Source organism: Caloenas nicobarica, chromosome Z (genome assembly GCF_036013445.1).
Source record: "Caloenas nicobarica isolate bCalNic1 chromosome Z, bCalNic1.hap1, whole genome shotgun sequence".
Classification (NCBI taxonomy): Eukaryota; Metazoa; Chordata; class Aves; order Columbiformes; family Columbidae; genus Caloenas; species Caloenas nicobarica.
The window spans coordinates 67,986,128-68,008,406 of NC_088284.1; the positions used below are offsets into that span (position 1 = coordinate 67,986,128).

Sequence of the window (22,279 nt, forward strand, 5' to 3'; positions counted from 1 at the left end):
TCAGGACTAGTTGCTTGAGGCAGACGGCAGTTGCACCTTTTTAGCAATGAACACTTGCTGAACAGCTATTTAGAAGGTGCGTGCATCACTGCAAGCAATCTTGCTTCAGCTAGACAGTTAAGAAAAAGCCTTTGAAGTGGGTTAGGGAAGTTAAGATTATGTCTTTCTCTTTTTGCTCAGTTATTTGCAGGAAAACTGCTTTTCTGACACTTGACCACAGTGGAAAAACAAACTGAATGCAGCAAAGACTAGTTTCCCTGAAAAGCAAACTCTGGCAATAACTGAATTACTGTCTAGTTTTGTGGCTGCAGCCTCGATTCCCCAATAGTTAGGACTGTAAGTGTTGAAGGGTTTCGAGTCTGCTTTTTCTAATTTGCTTTTAGTAATGGTACTCAGAAACTAAGGCCACACAGCAAAACCGTCTGGTGTATTTCAGCCATTCTTCCAAGAGGCAGACTTCTACAGAAGCTAAAAATAAATACCACTCCAAACCACAGCCCTCAATTCAAAGTTTGAAAAGTAGAGCTTTATTAACAAGCATTTGAAACAAGAAATGAGGTTTTCTGAATCCAGCAGTCATATTCAGGATTTTAATCAGACTCCTAAGATATCTCTTAACACGATGGTATACCGTCCTCCAGGCCATTGTCACCAGTGGCCACTCTAACATACATTACTGCCAGAGCTGTCTCCTAGAAAAAAAATACCATAATTACTAGTTCTGGTGTTATCATTCAAACAAAAAGTCTGAGGAATACAAGAGGTGTTAAAATAAGAGACAAATGAAATCTTATCATGTTGGGTTAAAAGACTTAGATGTATCACGTGGTAAAAAGATTTATAACAATTTCAGGGAAGTAAAAATGTTTTATTGCTGCAGTGCTTTCTAGATACATTTGACTAGAGGTCTTTAAGAAACAGTTCCTTTTACTGCACATATAATTACCGGTCTCAAGTTATTTGTTTACTTGTTATTAGGGACAGCTCAATGTTATGAAACTGTAAAGATTAATTGTCATAATAAAATTCTGATCTTCACCATCAACCATCAGTGCATAAGTGATATACACCTCTCACTTGGAAAGATTTGTACCTGACTTCAAAAAAGAAGCAAGAATTAGTATACAAGAACTTTTTGCTTTTAAACAAACAAGAATTACTCAACTGCACAAAAATTACACATTGTCACAGAAAATAAAAAAAACAAATCCCCAAGAGAATATAGTTTTGTTCTATAAGGAACTGAACAATATATTCGAGAATTCTAAACAAAGGATTTAAAATAAAAGCACAAGCACTGAAATAATGAGAACAGAATTGCTCAACATTATCAAACTGAAATGTTGATCTTGTCCTAAAAACATTTAGCTATACATCCTGCTACCTCACCTGCATAAAGCAGCATTTGCTTCTGAAGATGTGTACACAGATGCAAAAACTGCATTTCACTTAACAACCTTTTCTTTTCAAAATAGCCCAATAAATGAACAACGTAACTCTTAATTCAAATAAGATGCGCTGTTAATCCCCATGTAGAGAGATGCTGTAGTTAAACCCCTCCATCAGAGCAATAAAATAGTTTCTTTCACTCCAGCCAAGAAAATACTCTTCCACGGCTGCTATGCAAAGGAGGGATTAATACTGGGAGAAGTAGTCTTTGTGGAGAGCCATAAGAGTGGATGGAAGTCCCGAAGCTCAGTTTTTTCACAGAATTCCAAACTTGTTGAGAGCTTGAAAAATGAACAGTGGTTTCAAAAAAATTTGCCAAGCAACACTGTATCTTCATGTAGCACAAAATTACAATACTTACACTCCTTCAAAATAATGAGGGATGTTATTTTGCGTGCATTTCTCTCTCCAGTGCTGCTTCCATTCGACTTTGTTTTAAACCCTATGGGATACAATTTAGCAAAGTCTTGTTTTTACTAACATGGAAATAAAAAGCTTTCATCGTAGAACAAAAACATTTTTGACCTTTTTTTTTAGTCCTTTATAAATCAAGAATAGCTTTTAACTCTTTGGGGAAATCAGAGTATGTGGTTTAAACAGGATAAAAGTCAAACTACCTGTCTTCTTTATAATCAGTGTCTCTGCAGAATAGTTTCAAATTTATATTTCTTGTTCAATTAAAAGTAAATTAAAACAATCCATAATTATAATCTGAAGCAAGAAATCCCGAAACTAGTATTCTGAAGATTAAAAAAATCCCCTCTTTTCAACTTACCTGATGCAAAGAGTTTAATTAGTCCTGTAATCTTTCTTCATAAGTGTACAAAGGAAAACAGAAACCAATACCCCATGTCACAGATTTTTCACAACTATGCTGACAGCTCCTGCTGGACCTTCACCATCACCTGAAACAACTATTGATGACTGGTCTCTGCAAAAATGCCAAATCTGATCCTAAATGTGATACTACCACTCATAGTCAAAGAAAATACATAGAAGACTACTGAACAACAAACATATTCAGACTCACTCCACCTGCCTACAAAGACAGAACCAGTTGTTTCAGAATGGCTGTAAAATACTGGCTGTAAAAGTACCTAATGAGACCTCTCCAATGGAACCACGAACTAAACCAACATTGACTATACATATATGGTAGCTCACGTGACTCCTACTCAAGGACAAGAATACTTATACAATACAAAATACTGTTAAATTTAGCTATCATAAACTAGAACAAGAGATCTAAAAAGCAGTCTCCCCTGCCTAACTTCTTGCTGAAAACAGCAGCAGCAACACAAAAGCAAAATTACAAAGACATTTCAGGAGAAAAGTGGCACGTACCAGGTAATACCCAGTGTGATAACCACTCATGTACCAGGCTATCAACATACTCCCCAGTGCTTCATCATCCTCTGGAGAGTCTGGCCTCATGGGTGGTGGAGGAGGAATCAGCTAAGAAATCACAAAGGAAATGTCTGTGTTTCAATAGGCTATATCCCAGGTTAGACAGCAACCAATTTAAAAGACCAAAATATAAAAATGAAAAACAGGCACATATCCTCAATGCCTTCTGTAAAATGAGCCAAATGTGATTATACTTTCTGAAAATATGTAATTTCCGAAGTCTGTGAGAAATACAATTCCTGTAGCTTCGCTACACACAAAAAGTTTACTAGGGGAAAATATTTATCTGCATCAGTGAAATGCTGTTAATCAAATGGAAGGTGCAGTTTCTTAAAATAATTTTTCTCTTGATATTCTTTCCAACAGCTTTAATGTCACAAAAATGAGTGCAGAACAGACCTTGTGCATTAGATTACTGCAATATTTGTAACTGAACGTGTACACAGACACTAATAACACAGCAACATGTTCTAAAAACACAGGTGGTGTGCACATTCAGTCAGAAAACTTCAGATCCTCAATACTCATACTCAATACTTTCTTCCTCATTCTCCCATCACTTACCGGTGGTCCTGCTGGGAAGGGTGGGGGCCAGCAGGACAAAAACGATGGAGGTGCCCTGAATTTTGATCCAGGCTACAATGAAAAAATTGAATGGTGCAAATAAAAGAGAAATTTCAGGCATTAGGATTTTATTCAATAGATCTGAAGCAATTCACAAACCTTAAACTAAAGACAACACATCCCAGCAATTTAATGAAATTGCAGTAGCAACACACAGTAGCTATTTCTGTGGGGCATTCCATGACTGGAAAACTAAAGGTTACATTAAACATGTCACTGATGTAAACAGTGCAGAAACAGGGTTCTAGTTAATACAATCATTTTATAAAGTTTTTGTCTAAACAGAAGTCAGTGGTTGCATTCTCACGTTAAGAAACTTATCTAGTATTGCTCACAAGCAATGGATAATTTGCTCCTGTGTGGCTGGGGGCACGTGCTGATTAAATTCCATTATGCTTGTGACTGTCTTTAAAATGAGCTTAGATACAAATCTATTGAGATGAACCAAAAAAGATAAAAGAAAATCTAACAAAGTATCTTGCACTAACAGCAATATTTAGAAAACACAATGCTGTGTTCAACTGCACTATTATTTAGACTCCTACTCAACAGAAAAACTGAAGAGTATATCAATACCCCAGCCCTCATAATTCAATAGGGAAGCTACAGCTCAAACCTTCTATGATATTTGGACATCACTTCTGCTGCCTTCAATGTCCCATGCAGTGAAACATTATCAATTGACTAGAAAAAGTGCAATCTTAAAACATCAACAGTGCCACCATTAACAACATTATCCAGTCCAGAGAACAACATCCCCCTTTTAAGTTACAAGGCAGTTGCAAAGCAAGTGTTGGGTAGGGCAGAGGCTTTCTTAACTACACAGCAGCACTGCAAAAGGGCTACACTGTGGCCACATTATTATAAAATAACATACTATCAGATTCTAACATGCATATCTGCAAATCCACTCTCAAAATGTTAATTGGTTTCTAGGCAATGATGAATATGATCCTATTGTCTTATAAATTTACAATAATACCAGGCTTACCAGTGGTATATTAATTATTTCAGATAAGGCTGACCTTACCCTTCCCAGGCCTGGGGCTGCTGGTGGTGTGGGAAAATGTGGGTTTTGAGGGGAAAATCTTGTTTTCGTGTAGTTGGTTTTGTTTCGAGGTGACTGGGAAGATTTTTCACTTTCATCTGTTGAATATGGAGTCTCATTTTCATTCTAGGAGATCAAAACATTTTTACGAGATGCACTAAACAGAAGCTTCCAGCAAGCAATTTTAGTGTGAAAAAGCTTGGAAAGCACCATCCACATCCTTCCCACTCTCCAGCCCTCCCAGTTCTACTCTGGAAAGATCTTATAACCTCATAATCCTATCTGCTCACCATTTTAGCTATGTTATCTTTCACTCATTAATTTCTTGTTGTCCCCTCCCTTTCTTCCATGCTGTGTTCAATAAGCAAGGGGACACCTTCACTCCCTCCATCAGCTTGTGTCTGTTCATAATGGAATCAGGTATCGATTCTCACTCTGAACACCACAGTAGTATCAGAAATACAAAAAAAAGTTGATTCTCCCACTTTTCAGAAAAATCAAGAAGTGTCCCTCACCTCCCCAGAATTTCCCATCCCATTTACTGTTTCATCACTGGCTGGAGGTAGTAGATCACACAGGTTCTGCTCCTCCTGATTTCCGTATCCTGTGTAAGTAACAACACACGTGCCTCTCTTCTGGTTGATGGAGGCGATAGTTGCTAGGTACACATTACCATCCTCAGACCAAACAGCACTGCAGCTTTCACCAACTTTCCACTGCGACAGAAACACGAGAGGCAAGTAAATACCAACACCAATAACTAGAGACAAATACACCTTTTTCTAAACCACTTTTTGTCCCAACCAAGAGAAAGACGACTCCCACCCAGAAAGGTTTCCCTCTGTATTTAATGAAATTGTTCAATGTAACCTATAAATAAGGTTTATAACAGTACCACCGCCCATCCCAGTATATTACTCCCAAGCCGATGAAAATGCTACTTTTGAGCACCACAGAGAAGTACAACACGCAGCACGAGCACCACTAGCATCTACAGGCGAGGTGACCTGTTTCAAAGGCGCTGCGTTGCTCTTCCTTCTATTTCTGTTCTTTTTATTGTTTTTTCTCTTCATCCCCAGGCGCTGCTCCGGTTTGTCCGAAGGCTCCGAACACTCTCCGTTCTTTAAAGCATTCTTCGGGAGAGAAGGGACGAAAACAATGAAAGACGACGCAGCGCCCTCAGCCCGGCCCAGCTCCACCCGGGCCGCCCCCCGTACCTTGAAGGAGGCCACCGCCTTGTCGTACGCCTTGATGAGCGCCGTGTCGTCCCACACGTCCGAGTCATCGCTCTGCGGAGGCCACAGACCGCGTTACCGCCGCTCCACAGCCCCGCTCCCGCCCCCCGGCCCGCTCGGCGCTCACCTGCCCGGTGCCCCTTCGGAACAGCACCCCATCCGCCATGCCGCCCCGCCGCCGCGCGGCCGCCTGCTGCGCACGCGCAGCATCGTCACTTCCGGCGCGCCGCAGAGAGCGGTGACGGAGGGAGCGGCGGCGGGGCCGCGGCGCTCGGGCTGCGGGGAGGGAGCGGCGCCCCGTGGAGATCCGCCCGGCCGCCGCGCCCGGCGCCGTCCCGCGGCACCGTGTGGGAAAGGCCGCGAGGCGCCTCAGGCCGGAGGCGCTGCAGTCCCGTCGGAGGTTACCTGACCCGGGGCACTCGCCTCGAAGACCCCGGCAAACGAGAGCGGGAGCCGGGACCGAGCGAAAAATTCCGCTTCGTTGCTCACCAGCCGCAGGTGTCACATTGCCAAAACCTGCCGCGTTTTCCTTCAAACTCTCCTCAAGCGGTGCCAGGGGCCAGTTCACAGTAAACATGCTTGGATGCTTTAGAGCTTGTACGGGCAAAGGCTTTGAAGTACTCTCCTCCCAGGGGTTTAAACCAGCTTTCACCTCAGTCGGTGTTCAGCACGCTCAAGCACGTCTGTGAAGGGAGCGCTGTGTTCTCTCCTGCAGAGCTTTATTCCTGAGGCTACTCAAGGTAGGATTTTTAAATCATTTTAGTGATGCAGCAACTTCAAGATCTGCTTAGATCTGCAAGTCATTAACTTCAAGCCTGACACTTCTTCCTGAATTTAGTGTCAGTAGCAGATTCCCAGTTATGTACATCAATAAAGTCTGCAATTCCATAGGCATTTTTTTCTACAGTGCAGACTTACCACTGCTATTATATTGCTTATAGTACACATTTCTTATATTATAAATTTTATTTATATTATTATACTTACATACTTACAGGGCATTTCTCCACAATTCTATTATTTGTGTTCTTGCTAACTTCTTAGGAATTACCTTCTTCTCCATGAGGGTGGTGAGGCACTGAACAGGCTGCCCAGAGAAGCTGTGGATGCCCCATCTCTGGAGGTGTTCAAGGCCAGGCTGGACAGGGCTTTGAGCAGCCTGGTCTAGTGGAAGGTGTCCTGCCCATGGCCAGGGAGGGGGTTTGAACTACATGATCTTTAAGGTCTCTTCCAACCCAAAGCATTCTATGACTCTGTGAACTGATTATAAAGCATAACCATTTCAGATTAGACAGGATTTCATGCAACATTTTATTGTAAAAATAATTTTAAATGAGATTTACAGTTTAGACCTCTGTAAGGTTAAGCACATTTTACAAGTGTGTTCCATTCTGAATTAAGCTGTGCTTCATGAATTAAGACAAGAAAATCTGGTCTAACTGTAGATTCAGAAATTCGTTGTTACTGGAACCATTACATAAAACCAGCAAATGCTGGAGTAAAGCTATTGCTTGGTATTTTTATTTATATGCATGCAGAAAAGTGTAGTCAGTTTTGAATAGCACTCCAGAAAACTAAGTCTATTCTAACTAGAAAATAAACTAACACTAGTTGAACAACTCTGTAAGACAGACTTTTAATCATTTAATGGCCAGATGCCAGACACTTTTATGAATGATCTTCCAGGCTCTTCTGCTTCATCGATGTAGTCTATCTTCTCCATACAGGCAGCTTATTTTGCTCCTGCCTGCAGAGACTTCCTTTCATTAGCCGCTTTTTGTTTTTGCTGCATGATTTCGGAGTCTCTGTGAAGAAAAACAGTTGGATTTCAGACACTGACTCACTGTTTCTCTAAGTAGAGTCTCCTCCAGCTCATTTTTGCCCTTTAGCAACCCCGCTTTCAAGAAGGGAAAAGATTAGTGTAAAACTTCCCAGCCATTAGCACACTGTTTCTATTATCCTGTTTTTTTCAGCACAGTACCTGATGAGGTAAACAAATTACTTATTAGTAGACCTTACATAATTGTGTTAGTTTTAGAAGTAAAGGACACAATGGATCAAACATCTTCAAGAAAGTGTTACACTGTCTTTTCCTGTTTGAACCAGACAACAAGCTGCTCAAAAGAAATAAAAGCTTTACAGGTCTTACGAGCAGATACACTAAAACCTACATCCATGATTCATGGTCTAGCATGTGAATGGACCGTGAATCACGGCGAAGTACTTAAATACTGTTTCGGCGAAGACACTGGACTCTTTCTGACCCATTTTCCCTTCCTATTTTGCCCAATCATTTCACACACTTGTACTAGATCTTACCTCTGTTTTCTCTGAGAGGCAGACAAGCTATCCTCTTTTCTCTTCCCTTTGAGGATCTCCTGAGTCTTCTTGAGGTTCTTTTGGCGGGCAAGTTCACGCTGGTTCCCACCTGTAAGATAAGATACAGTTTATACATGTGCTACCCACTTTTTACACAGTTTGCTTATGTAAAAGTCTATTATAAAGGTGGTAAGGTTTGGCTCAATCTGTAGCCTTGGTATGGCAGTATCTTCTGTAGTTGGAAGAATCTTCCATCACAGTTGCCCCTTCCAGTGCACAATAGAAGGCATGAAAGCCTGTTAGTTCTCGCATTTACATTTCTACAGGTCATGTCCAAGAGATCACCAAAATCCATTTGAACATCCTGTGGGAAAGCAAGACGTGCGGTTCCAGCCACCTGGACGATAAAGGAAGATCAATACTAACAACTATCCAGACAGTCAAAGAAGAAATAATACTAACACACTTAGATCACAGCAACTAGTCAAAATATAAAGGGCCTTGGACAGATTGTACTGAAGGATGTTTTTCATAATTGTAAAGAGTGATAGCCCAGACTCGTGAGAATGGTATCTCAGGTTGGATAACCGCCTCTAAGTACATGTGATGCGTGAATGTTGTTGGGCCTGGTCTGTGAATGAGTGGGAACGTGATTGAAACAGACACAAGTGTGGTGTGTTTGCAATAACAATTATTGAAAAAAATCTCATTTAACCTCTTAGTCCAGGCCCATATCTGTAAAACCTATAAATAGTCAATGGCTAATAAAGAGGGCCTCAGCCTAGCTCAGCTTTCTGGCTCTGCCCTCCTTCCTGAACACGATCTCTGCCTCTGTGTGCATCCTTGTTTGTATCCTGGTGTGCGTTATTCCTCATTGCCGCACATCCCTTCCAGAAACACAACGCAGTTTCCCATAGCCCAGGCAAAATGACAAAAGTAACTCATCCAAAGGATGAGCCATCCTCTCTATCTCAAACAGGTTCCAGGACCCAATATAGTTTACAAATTAATTTTAGACTGAAAGAACAGCATTAAAATGAGGATAGCCTGAGAGAGTTTATAAACTTCCTTCAGCTCTTCCTATGGCCCTCTAAGAAATCAAAAAGCAAATAGCTGCAAGTATTTGGAATCTAGAAACATCCACCTGCTTTCAGTCAGTCAATATTGACTGCTTTCAGCATGCCAATATTCAAGAAACTGGACAACACCCTCACACATATGGTGTGGTCCTATGCAGGGACGAGAGCTGGACTCGATGATCCTTGTGGGTCCCTTCCAACTCAGGACATTCTACGATTCTATGATAGTGCTGTCATGCAAAATCACTGACGGTTTCCATCACATCCCACAGTCATGTACCATGAACTTTTAAAGTCTTGTTCATACTTAGTAATAGCAGTTAGGGTCTTTACATGTATTTGTAGAAAGAATACACTTCTGCAGGTGCCACTGAGAAGGTGACCAGTGTACTTAATACATATAGAAACTTGGGCTTTACTTTTTGCTGGATAAAGTCCCCAAAACTACTTAACTTAGGATTTATAATGTATTATGGGGTGCTCATACCCCAGAAGCTCAGCTATAAAATACTGAAGATGCCTTACTGTGGGAACCATGAAGGCAAAGAACACCTAGTACACAAGCAGCTGTATATAGGTTTAATTCATTTTTGCGCCAAGGCAGCTGACATGTACAAAGTATGAGGCTATAGTAGCTATGGAGCTTCAGCCCAAGATTTTGTTTACTCACCATATACCACAGAGCCCCTTGCAAAAGAAGCGGGTCTGACAAAGCTGAAGTTAATATACAACCAAAACTCCAGTTCCTCATCAAGACACTTTGTCCAGAGTAAAAGAACTTACCACTCCCCCCAAACAGGTGCCTGCATATGTCCCAACACAGGCGAGACAACCCTAACGCTGCTGACATGCGAGAGTATTTTCATGCTATTGAAAGAATTAGCAGACAAAACATTCAGGAAGGTTCCTTCCATGCACTGTTATGGGCTTCTGTTCATAGCTTTCCCATGCATGGTTTTTAGATTTAATTGTAAACCAACATCTGTATCTTTCAATCTTCCCCATTTTATGAGTTTCTCTATGTACGTGTTCCTTTAACTTGGCAGTTAAGGACACCTCTTCAGGGGACAGACAACTTTCCTTAGGACTACCAACCCCCTGAACTGCAGGCAGGTAAAGCATGCAATCTTTTTGATCAGACAACATTCCTGAGGGCATGACATCAAAACCAGCACAACACACCTGTTGCTCAGAGCAGGTGCAACTCTCCATCTACATAGGGTCTTCCAGGCAATGGGCACAGTCACCACAATGACAAATTCTTCTGCATTATCTGACAAGCTCTCCTTAGTATCCACATCGTTGTGGCGGTTCTAGTCTGTTCAAACCTGCCAGAGCAGGTTTGCTTGCTTGGTATTTCTTCTTGCCCTGCTTCTTTTAGACTCAAAGTGTTCCAGATACATTATGTGTAATCACTTGTGCTGTTGAACAAACATGATCACATTTTTCTATGCTCAAAACTGAAAGCTCCATCTCCCCACAACTTCTGTTGTGCCTCTTTTCAGACTCTCTCCAGTTTTAAGACTATCTGTGTCATCTTTCAACCCCAGAGACAGATCTCTCCCATGTTCAGGTGTCTGTAATTTCAGGTATATGGAAGCAGTTTAGGACCAGATCAATTTTACACAGCAACCTGTTGATATGATTCACAGCTTCATACTCGCCCCACTTCTGAGCTGATAAAGGTACCTGCCACAGCAACAAGTAGACAAGAGCAACCCTGCAGAAGCAGAGGTTCTGTGCATTCTGCACACCAGCAAGTTAAACGTCTGGCACGAGGTGCCAGAAATCCAAATGAAAACAGTGTATTATGACTGCTGCTTCCTGAGGGCTGCTCTTACCTTGGAAGACATATTTCATCTGTGACAGGACACCAAGTAACACCTTTTAAAAAGGCAAAGAAAACTCCTGCTCCATGCTCCTCACTAGCATTCAGTGACATCCTGTCCCTCAAGTCCATGTAGAAGAAAGGCTACTACTTGTTTAGAAACTGAAGCAAAACAGCTATCTCTGGCAGTACTGGTGTTGATTAGAACTTGATGACTCATGAGCAGATGACACATTCCAAGCTATAAATGGTTCTTGAGTTTTGTGGTACTCAGGAGGCGTGAATGTTGTATGAACAAGTTAGCAGCAATGAAAGAGCTCTTCTGTGGTGCTTAAAGAAATTAAGTATCTTCTTTTATCACAAAGAAAGAGGCAGGAAGTCAAAACATATTGCTATAGGTAGAATTCACATAGCAGTTACCCTCCACCTTTAATTTTATGCACTTTCTTCCTTTCTAAGCAAACACTGTGCAGGGTGTCTGCAGAGTAGAGTTATTCCATACACAGGGTAAGAATGTAAACTGAACGGCATCACTGAAAAGCTTGGCTGCCACTCCCACACAGCAAAGTAGAGCAGGTAGAAACATAGAGCAACTCAGTATGCACACAAGGCAGACAGAGTCAAACAACTATTTGAAAATAAACTTACTTGTACCATCCCTGCTTCCAAGTAAACATTGCCAAGGACTGTTTGGCCTCTGTACTTCACCTGGATGCTGAATGAGTATCCCTAGCTCCAAGGGAGATGGTGCTGTTTTCTACATTCTGTAACCTCAAACTAAATCTTCTGTGAAGTGTGGTCCACGTCCTGCCAGAAGACAATTCAGCTTCCTGTAGTATGAAATTCAAGCATAAACTACCATATAAACACAGTACATCCTTCGTGCTTGAGCATGTCCATCCTTGCCCACCTCTGCAAGACATATGCCTTAGTTCAAACTGGAGTAAGCAGTAATCATCTCTGTTGTAAAGAGGTCAAAGAGAACGGCAGTAAGGACTGGCTATTGAGGTCATCATCCCTGGAGTTCTTTCTGAGCAGCAAAGGATCTAATCACAAGTCAGAACTTGAAGCAGAAGAAAAGTGCCTGCCACTATGTCCCAAAAATAGAATGCAAAAGTAAACTGAGCAGTTTGATGCAAGTACAAAGCAATAATGGAAGACAAACAACAAAAAAACCCTCTTCAATTCTCTTAGTCATCACTATCTTCACAAATCTATACAGTTTTCAGCTACCCTGAAATTTGGCAGTGCAACAAGTACCACGAATTTATGATCTCAGAGCCACAGTAAGCAGTTGTTCATAAGCAATCCATCCTTACTCTATTTTGCTACATGTCCATTTGAAACCACAGGGCTATTATTCGACTATGCACATGTTCTGGATGCTCTAACCTTTAGCTACATTTATTGTAATATCACGCAGAACAGACAAAAAAAAAATCAACCAAAGCCACAAACCTGCCTCTTCCTCACATTCAAGGTCTGCTCTGTGCACAAACTGTTTATGATCCAGGCCTTGAGCAGTTGCACTTCCAGCTGTACAGTGGCTTCAAAGTTATGTATTTTTAAGTGTGAATGTAAAAGCACCTGCTCAATTAAACATGGGCAGTTTCTGTATTGCCAGGTATAATATGCACAAGCCAAAACAGCAACCACACTAGTCAGGCAAGCTGGAGTACTCTAGGTTTGGTTCCCAGCTCTCCGCCATTTTAGAGCAGATATACCAACATTACATCTGAATAAGGTGATGATTCGCAAGTCCTATTGCCCTTTCAATGATAGCCTTAAAAAACACCATTTAAGCAACACAGCATTAAGCATTCGGCAGGGATATAAAAGCCCTTTATTAACAGTCTGGACGGCAGCCAGGGCTGCAACTGAGCGTTACTGTTATTCCAGCAGATCACCATCCTTCTTCCTGCTCCCCGCCTCCCAACACAGCTACGCCACAGAACGGGCTGAGGGTGTTTTTGCCCCCAGCCCAGGCGGCAGGATGTGTGAGGCCTCAGCCCCAGCGCCCACGCACTCGCCGCAGGATTTCGCCACGGGGACGCCAAGTCGACAAGGACGGAGACCCTCGCCCCGCACCGACCGCTGGGCCGCCCTCGGCGTCGCGCTGAGGCCGCACTTCTCCGCAGGCCTGGAGCCGACCGGCTACCGTCCGCTTCGTTCCCCAGCAGGGCCCCCGAGCCGCCCCCCTGAGGCCGGCCGGTACTCACGGGTCATCGCGAAACGCTCAGGCCGTGCAGCGTCGCTGCTGCTGCTGCTGCTGCTGCCACCGCCGCCGCCGCCACACAACCACCGGCCCCTCCAACTGCCACAACCGCCTGCCGTCCCACCCGCCCCTCTGCCCTTTATAAAACCTCGCTGGCGCACGACGTCATTGCGGCGCGCGGGAGGCGGTACCTCGCCCAACGGCCGGGCCCAATCAGCGCACTGCGCGCTGCCGCCGGGAGGCTAGGGGCGTGGCCAGCTGCAGGCGCGGCGGCCGCTGAGGGGCGGGGGCGTCACTTCCCTTCCGGCCGCCGGCGCTGGGAGGGCGCGCAGGGAGGCGGCGGCTGCTGGGGCTGTGTCGGCAGCCTGGCACCGCGGAGTGTGGCACCGCGGAGTGTGGCACCACGGCCCCGTTGCTCCCGTGGGGAAGCGCCAGGGCGGCTGCGGGGTGGGCGCGGTGTCAGGGCACCGTGAGTTGTGGAATCCTCGAATCGTTTTCGTTGGAAGAGACCATTAAGATCGTGGAGTCCAACCATAGCCCGAATCTGGCACTAAACCGTGTCCCTAAGAACCTTATCTACACGTCTTTCAAACACCTGCAGGGATGGTGACTCCACCACTTCCCTGGGCAGACTGTTCCAACGCCTGACAACCCTTTCTGAGAAAAAATGTTTCCCAATATCCCATCTGAACCTCCCCTAGTGCAACTTGAGGCGGTTTCCTCTCATCCTATCACTCGTTACTTGGGAGAACTGGGACCAACACCCTCTATGCTACAACCTTTCAGGTAGTTATAGACAGTGATAAGGTCTCACTTCAGACACCTTTTTTTGTAGGAGAGTCAAGCTCCTGCGACATGAGAGGTGGAAGAGCTGTGGTCAGCAGGGCTGGTGTGGTGGGTGCAGGAGCGAGGAGCAGCGGCTGCAGAACGAGCTGGCGGAGATCTGATCAGCAGCAGAAGATTTCAAAGGCAGCTGTTATTTGTACGACTGAACAGAAAATAGCTTTCGAAACACCCTTGTATAAGAGTACGTGGCTCTTGATCAACAACCAAACGGAAAAATAAATCGCTACAGATCATTGTCAGTTACAGTTCTCAAGGAACGTTAAAAAAACAAACAAATAAATCTAGCAACAAACACGTTGGGCACTACTTGCCTTCCCTAGCTTTGTGTACCGAGGGCAGAAGCGTACCGGTGCAACCCTCAGTACCAGTACAGGCTGGGAGATTAAGGGATTGAGAGCAGCCCTGTGGAGAAGGACTTGGGGGCACTGCTGGATGAAAGATTGGACATGAGCTGGCAATGTGCGTTTGCAGCCCAGGAGGCCAGTCGTATCCTGGGTTGCATCAAAAGCAGCTGGTTGAGGGAGGTGATTCTGCCCCTCTGCTCTGCTCTGGTTAGACACAGGACCTGGAGTCCTGTGTCCAGCTCTGGAGCCGTCAGTACAGGAAAGACATGGTCCTGTTGGAGAGAGGCCAGAGGAGGCCACAAAAATGATCAGAGACTGGAACAGCTCTGCTGTGAGGACAGGCTGAGAGAGTTGGGGTTGTTCAGCCTGGAGAAGGCTCCGGGGAGACATTATTGTGGCCTTTCAGTACTTAAAAGGGGCAGATAAGAATGATGGGGACAGACTTTTTAGCAGGACATTTACATTAGGACAAGGGGTGATGTTTCTAAAACAAAGGGGATATTCAGGCTGGACATGAGGAAGAAATTTTTTACAATGAGGATGGTGAAACACTGGCCCAGGTTGCCCAGAGAGGTGGTAGATGCCCCATCCCTGGAGACATCCCAGGCCAGGCTGGACGGGGCTCTGAGCAACCTGATCTAGTTGGAGATGTCCCTGCTCATTGCAGGGGGGTTGGACTGGATGACCTTTGAAGGTCCCTTCCAACCGAAACTGTTCTGTGGTTCTACAATTCTACTGTTCCTGTCCCAAGATGCTTTAACGCTGCCCCAGCGCTCCCACGGGAGACACTTTCCAACCACACGAGTCTCCTTTTTTAAAATTCATCACCGTGGGCGAAACTAACACCTGGAAAGCTGTTCACAAGCTGTCGGAATTACGGGGAAAATAAAACAAAAAACAAAAGGCTTGGGAGGGCCGGGGCTGTTAAGCGCAGCTCCGGTGCCGCGTTCGCTCCCGCCGATTTTCCCGCACGGGCTCCGCCCCCACCGCTCCCACTTCCCCGCCGGCGGGCGGTGCCCCTTCTGGCCCCTCCCCTTCCTGCCGCCGCGCGCTGATGACGCTATGCGGCGCGCCGGCGGGTGACATGCTGTGAGGCGCCGAGCTCGCGGCGTTACCGGACCGCGCGCCGCTGACGCCGAGCGCGCGGGGGGTGCCGCGGGCGCCATGTTCCGCCGGGCCCGCCTCAACGTGCGGCCCAACGTGCGGCCCGCGGGCAGGGCCGCCGGAGGCGCGGCCGAACCGGAGCCGCAGGGCTCGGGCTCCCCGGCCTCTGGCAGAGCAGAGGATGCGGCGGGAGCGGCGGCCGAGAGCTCGCCGGCCGCGCGGCGGGCCGAGAGGTGAGTTCCGGCGGGGCTGTGGGGAGGAGGGTGGGCCGCGCTGCGCGGCTTCACCGAGGGGATCTTGCCTGAGCAGCTGCCACCGCCCGGCCGTGGATCCCCGGGAGTGGGATGGGCCTGGGGAGGAGAGGAGGACCCGCCACTGCCGCCCTTCTGAAGCCTCTGGGGTGTGGTGGTGCCAGGCTCTGCAGTAACGCTTGTTGTCACAGCCGGTCCCCTGGTTGTCCCTGCTGTGGTTCGGAGTCTCGTCTTGAAGACCTTCTGAAATTGAGGTGCTGCACTGCCCTCCAGTCGGTGCATGGTGACGGCTGTGTGTGTGGGTGGCAATTGGACAACGACTTCTGGGTGTCTGGCGCATTTGCAACCTCAGCAGAACCTGCATTTCTTTACTGCGGTTGCACTGCAGGTGCTTGAAATAATATATAAGTTAAGACTGCAAAGGAGGGGCCTGTTGTGGTCCCATACTCAGTCTTCTTGGCACTGCAGCAGCAAGGATCTCCACTTTGCTATGTATAGCACTCCATAACTGAATTATTTTGATATCGGATTCTTACAGTGCTTCCTGTTGTGTGTTCACGTCTTCATACATTAGTGAGGGAGAACTTTCTGGCTGTTTTTTTTTTTATTTGTTTAATTTTTTAAATGCTCTTAATCGCAATGGAAATGCATGGTAATGTTGGTCCTAGGATCAATCCTTCAGGGTTTCCCTGTTGTGAGTTAACCTTGGCTGACCCCTAAGCTCCACACAGCAGTTCTCTCCCCTCACTGTGGTGGGATGGCTGGAGAATCAGAAGGGCAAAAGTGCAAAAACTCATGGTTTGAGATAAAGACAGTTTAGTAAGCAAAAGAAAAGATGTGTGTGCAAGCAAAGATCAGAAATTCATTCAGTAGTTTCCATGGTCGGTCAGGTGTTGAGCCATCTCCAGGAAAGCTGGGTTTCATGCATGTAGTGGTTACTTGGGAAGACAAACACCACCACTCCAAATGGTCTTCCTTCTTTCCCCAGCTCTTTATTGCTGATCATGACACCAGGTACTATGGAATATCCCTTTGGTCACCTGGGGTCAGCTGCCCCAGCTGTGTCACCACCCAACTTCTTATGCATCCCCAGCCTGCTGGCTGGTGGGGCAGCATGAGGAAAGGCCTTGACACTGTGTGAGCACTGCTAAGCAACAGCTGAAATGTGTGGTTTTGGTCAAAAATCTGAAAATAGCACTATATGAGTTACTGTGAAGAAAATTAACCCTATCTGCACCAAAAGCAGTACTAACCAGTTCTTTAGGACATTTCTCCAGTTTAATAATTGGTCTTCAGAACAACTTTCTTATTTCTTTCAGCAATTTGCTTTTGCATCTTGTGTTAGTACCTCCAGTCTTTTAGTTGAAACTTGTTCTTTATGGCATAATACAAGATCTTCTTACAGTCCTCTGTTTCCTGTGACTAGAAATTCAGGTATCAGACTAGTTGGCACAGCACATCTTCAGTAAACACATTCTTTTATTCAACTTGTATCTTATACCTTTTCAACTTGAACTTGTTTTGCAGTGTGCTGTAAGGATGCTTTTGCTTTCAGATTTTATTTATAAAATTTGTTTGTTACAGAGATCAGGTTGCTTCATCTTTTGTTATCCAATACTTTTTTTCTTAAATTAAGATATCGTTGCTGTTTTTCAATGATATTATCCTGTTGCCAATTCAGCAGATTTGTTTAAGATTTTTGTGTTTGTAATTTAATGGGTGCTTCAGTGTAATCTAATTCTAAGTTTCAAAACTGGGCACCAATGCTGTTTTGAAGGGGACAATATTCTAAGGAATTGAATTCTAAGGAATTGAACACCACCTGGCTTGAAAATTAGACCTTTGCAATATGAGTAACAGGCTCAGAAAATATTTTCCTTAAAAAATGCAGAAACTATCCACAAAACTACATCCTACTGTTTTAAAGAAAACGCAAAACACTTTTAAGAAATCTAAGACTGTGGTGGAAGTTGTTCACATTGAATATGGTGTACAAACCTCATCAGTTTGCCAACACACTGAAATGTGTGGGATGTGGCTAGGAAGAAGTGCAAGTCTGCAAAACCACGCACTTACAAGGAGAGACAGGTGGACCGCTGGAGTGCTGTAGCGAGTTCCACCACTCAGCTGAAGGAAGAAGGCAGTAGTATCCAATATAAAACTGCTGGGAGACTTGGGGGAAGTTTTAGTCCTGGGAGGAAGCAGTAAAAGTGGGAGCTGCTCCCTTCTTGCCCCTGTTTTGTCACCCTAAATTCCACTGAATAGCTGCTTCTTAAAGTTATTGATGCTTTTGAAGGCATGTAGCAACCAAATAGGAGAGAGTGCAGGCCTAGGGATTTATTGCAGTATAGGCAGTATTAGCTTATTGGAGAGCTGTTTCTTTAGGTTTTTAAAGACTGGCTGCCTGGATGTCTCTGAAGATTCAGGAAGAGTGGATTTGAGGGAAGTCAAACAATTTGATTTCATGAGTGCAGTAGTTGGAGACATACAGCACAATGTGTTTGTGTCATCCGCAAGAAAAGTAAAGGCAAATGTGAAAATGTCTTGCATGTTTATCCTTCCAGCCTCAGTCATTCCTTCGTAGCTCCTTAAACCTGCATCTATAGTGTCAGTTATATTCCTTTGTTTTGTTTTCTAAATACTGAATGGGTTTTGTGGATTATTAGGGAAGTGAAAATTCCCTGAGCATAGGATCATAGTTTTGTTGTGGGTTTTTTAAACAGTTTTGCATAATTATATTTAACTATTCAGAAATCTGGCATGGCACTCTGATTAAAAAATCCACAGAACACAGGTGGTATGGAGAAGATGAATGAAGAATTAGTTTCCACTGTCTCTTGCTATACAAAAAACAGAGGATGTTGAATGGATCTCATTCAAAACACACAGACAGGCACCATGTAGTAAAACTGCTGAACACTTTGCTGAGGGATGTTCTGGGGTGGGGGGTGGGGAGGAAAGTAACATATGGACTTGCAGTGTGGGACAAACCAATTCAGAAAAGTCTACTGGGGCTGTTAAATACAAAAGCAACATCTGCGTTTGCCTGAGTCACAGATAGTAGCTGGAGTGGATTTGGAAAGGTTTTACTGTATGCTTGTGCTTTTCTTCTGTTCCTTCAAAAGGACTGGTTTTGAAGATGGGCAAGTGAGACATGGGTGTGGTTGAAACAAGGCATAGTTCCAATGTAAAATTAAAAACCCTCTTTATGACTCAGTTGTAATTCTGCTGCAGTCTTACTGTGAGCAACAGCCAAGGAGCCAAACACCAGAATAGTCTGCAGATTTAGAAAGATATAATAGCTGGCAATTTTGTTTGCACTTTGAGAATGATTTCTGTGTAAGGGATGGAAAAAATACTTAAATAGGAAGCTTTCCAGGGAAGCTAAAAGTTGTTGCTTCTGAAAGACTACTTCTGATAAATCGTGAGCAGTAGAATAACAGCAGCCAGTTTTGCTGCGGAGGTTTTTTTGGAATTCAGTTTACATATCTTCTAGTTGCAGACATAGTAGAAATGTTCAGACTGATTGTAATAAAAAATACCAAACTGCTTGTTGCATGTAGTTCTATTAAAATGTTTTGAATATTTCACCTGTGTTATGTGGGTTATTTTTTATAACACTTTATTGTATTAAGATGATGTCAGTTGAAAGTAGAGAGCCTTCTAAAAAAGAGTGGAGTAAGGAAGGAACATCTTCGTTTAGGATTATTGAATGGCTAGCTTGTAACAGTAACATTAATAAATAGTAATTAATATTAGAAAATAAGACACCAGTTCTTATAGCTGCTTCGTTTATGAGGAAGTACCAGCTACAGGTTGGTTCTAGTGTGGCTTCTTGTATGTAACTGTATTTTTCTGTAGCAGTATGGTTATACTGATTGGTGCATATATCTGTCTTGGAAATAAGTTACAAATCTGTCACTGTGAAGTATTTCAGAATACTCCTTTAAATTTTCCAGTGATGACAAGGCTAATAGCTCAAATGATGCTGGAGAAGCTAGTAAACCTGCAGAGATGCCTACGCAGAGAAGAAAACGGATCTCTACCATGCCCAATCTTGTCAAACCCAGAGCTGGACCTTCATCTGCACAGTGTTCTGCATCAAAACCACAGAGGCGAACATCACAACCTCCTGATGGCAGTGTTTCACTTAAGAAGGATTCCTCTCCATCAGAAAAGAGTAATGTTGAAAGCTCTTTGAAGTCTCCCATGCTGCCTGAAAAGAAAACCCCTGTGCCACAAGTGCCACAGTTTTCCCCACTAAAAAAATCAGTGAACAAAGAGCAAACTGCAGGTTTAGCTGCTCAAAAAAATGATGATACCTCACAAAAGAATGTACCTTCCCCACTGAAGGAGAGACCAACACAGGAAAGATCAGGAACGCAAGAGGAAAAGCTACCTACGAAACCTGTTCCCGTGAAAGAGAAACGAATGTGTTCTGACCGTGAAAGGATCCTCAAAGCTCGGAAGTTAAGAGAAATGCTTAAAGAAGAGCTGAGGAAAGAGCGGATGGTAGGTGTCTGGGTTGAGCAGTGCTGATCGGTGAAGGGCAAAGATGTGATTCACCTAACATATGTTATCTCTTTGCAGTGGTGCTTTCTGGTGATCATCAGCTGCTTACTGCTAGTAGTCTGTGATATTTCATAGCTTTGAATGGGTTTAGCCTGTTTATAATCAGTAGTAGCACTATGTTCCCTCATAATATAGATTTCACAAGAAATTGTATATCTTTTCATTTGATTAGACCCACAAACCTTTTTGACATGAGGCCTGCTTGTGTCAACATTCCAATTTTAAAATTTTCACACTTGCTAATACAGTGGGGAAGTATGATGTAAGAGGCTTGGGATTCGGGATTTCTTATATCTTTTCAACTTGATTGTTGGCTGAGTTCTGTGATTTTTTTTTGAATAACTTTTCACTTTTACTTGTGCCAAGTATTGAGCTTCTCTGAGAGGGTGAGTCGCTTAAGGGTCTGTGGTGTTTCTGACAAAGGGGCACTTTTAAGATAAACTCATTTCAGTTGTTGCGGGCAGGAATGGGAAACAACAAAACTGCTCAAAGAGGGTACTTCATAAACCAATAAAAATATTCATTTGTGAAGTATAAAGTACTTTCAGAGTGAATTTAAGGAATTTTCTTATTTTTATATGGAAACAGTTGAAACACAGGCCTCCCATAATTGAAGGACATTCTCCACCAGATCGTTCTAAAATGACTATGAGAGACCTGATATACTATCTGCCAGAAAACAATCCTATGAAGTAAGTGTGACTATTTTTCTCTCTCCTTAGATTCTTTTTCTACCCATTTAGTAATTATGAAAAAGAGAATTCTTAAATCTGAAGTATTAGCACAGATGCAGTATTGTTTCAATGTTAAAAAAAAAGCTTCTAGACCTTTTGACATCTACTTGATCTTCATACAGAAATTAAAATGGATATTAGTGTACTTGTTGAAATACAAAAGTGTGAGCCTGTCCCCAGTGTTGGTTTAGCTCTATACTAATGCAGAATAATAGAAAATCTTTTTGTTTTACTAGCTCCTGTTAAATTTTTAGTTATGACTACCTACCAAATCTAGAGGACTACAAGAAGCTAAGCATTTCTCTTTCCTGGGTGCTGAAGTGCACAACACACTGCAAGACCCAGGAGGTCTCACCATTGCAGCTGGATGGATGTAGCTGCTACTGTTCCCTTGCCAGTAACAAGGCTGAGTGAGCATCCCAGAGGTGGCAGTACACAGGGAACACCAATGCAGGTGACTGCACAGACTACCACAGAGAGCAGGGCCTTTGCCTGCAACTACCAGAACCAATCACATAAACATACATACAAATATCCAAGTCCTGTTCTTCTCAATAGCAGATGAGTTTTCTGTTGTTGTCTGTTCTGGCATGCTTGTTAATGTTTGTGTGCTTGTGTGTTTTATTTATCACATTCTTTCTTATTTTTTCTTGTATGCTTAAGTAGGTAATAAACCAGATGCTCTTACATTCCCTGTGCCCTTACAGTGGATTAGTGCTTGAAATATGTCTTTATTGTCCTTGCTTATAAAAAAAAAATATTAAGCAGTGGTGGTTGTTCAGTTAGACCTAAGTCTAGAGGTAGCATAAAGAATTGAATAAAAGCTTTTGTTTCTTTGTCCAGTATCCACTGTAAGCAAGCTTTGTGGAATGAAGCAGAAATGTATCTGTACAAATATTAATCTCTAGGTTTTTCTAAAATTCTAGGTCTTCATTGGCAGAAGAAAAGAGACCAGAAAAAAGTTCTGCACTTGGTCAAATGAAAGAGTAAGTCTTGGTGATGGAAGTAGTTATAGTAAAGTTTTCTGATGTTGGCAAAACCCATGTTTGTGTGGTAATACTAACAGTGTAGGGGTTTTTTTTTTAAACTGTTTCAATATCACAGCCTTTATTTATAATGAATTATAATGTGGGAGGGGAAGGTGGTTTAAAAGCATTTTGCTTTCAATATATTTTTAGATTCATCAATTTTGCAATAGAATGAAAAGCAGATTCCAGAGTTTAT

The 22,279-nt window shown here is 43.5% G+C and overlaps 3 protein-coding genes and 1 long non-coding RNA gene across 11 annotated transcripts in view; 2 read left to right on the top strand and 2 right to left on the bottom strand.

The window, feature by feature from the left end:
• Positions 1-504: 504 nt before the first annotated feature.
• LOC136001784 (survival of motor neuron protein-like) lies at positions 505-5,953 on the bottom strand. 4 transcript variants are annotated; one of them, XM_065656432.1, is made up of 9 exons: positions 5,891-5,953; positions 5,746-5,817; positions 5,536-5,661; positions 5,071-5,244; positions 4,511-4,654; positions 3,421-3,492; positions 2,794-2,904; positions 1,811-1,891; positions 505-1,730 (listed from the first exon to the last, which is right to left on the bottom strand). In XM_065656432.1, exons 1-8 carry the CDS (start codon positions 5,927-5,929, stop codon positions 1,835-1,837), a joined length of 795 nt encoding a protein of 264 aa, XP_065512504.1. In that variant the 5' UTR covers positions 5,930-5,953; the 3' UTR covers positions 505-1,730; positions 1,811-1,834. The 4 variants fall into 4 exon arrangements, with proteins under 4 accessions (XP_065512504.1, XP_065512503.1, XP_065512502.1 ...); XM_065656431.1 differs by having other exon boundaries at positions 505-692; positions 5,044-5,244; XM_065656430.1 differs by having other exon boundaries at positions 5,044-5,244.
• Positions 5,954-5,998: 45 nt separating this feature from the next.
• On the top strand, positions 5,999-8,904 carry LOC136001874 (uncharacterized). The gene is made up of 2 exons (XR_010607858.1): positions 5,999-6,503; positions 8,409-8,904. It is a non-coding gene; the product is annotated as an uncharacterized LOC136001874 (long non-coding RNA).
• On the bottom strand, positions 7,056-13,327 carry LOC136001873 (small EDRK-rich factor 1). Its single transcript, XM_065656579.1, has 3 exons — positions 13,209-13,327; positions 8,083-8,191; positions 7,056-7,568 (listed from the first exon to the last, which is right to left on the bottom strand). Exons 1-3 carry the CDS (start codon positions 13,213-13,215, stop codon positions 7,496-7,498), a joined length of 189 nt encoding a protein of 62 aa, XP_065512651.1. The 5' UTR covers positions 13,216-13,327; the 3' UTR covers positions 7,056-7,495.
• Positions 13,328-15,558: 2,231 nt separating this feature from the next.
• The window catches only part of BDP1 (B double prime 1, subunit of RNA polymerase III transcription initiation factor IIIB), a 56,103-nt gene continuing 49,382 nt past the window's right edge, over positions 15,559-22,279 (top strand). For all 5 annotated transcript variants that reach the window (XM_065656616.1, XM_065656620.1, XM_065656618.1 and 2 more), the window contains exons 1-4: positions 15,559-15,731; positions 19,709-20,261; positions 20,910-21,013; positions 21,982-22,041. In XM_065656616.1, coding sequence (XP_065512688.1) covers positions 15,559-15,731; positions 19,709-20,261; positions 20,910-21,013; positions 21,982-22,041 — 890 coding nt within the window. The remainder of the gene's footprint in view (positions 15,732-19,708; positions 20,262-20,909; positions 21,014-21,981; positions 22,042-22,279) is intronic.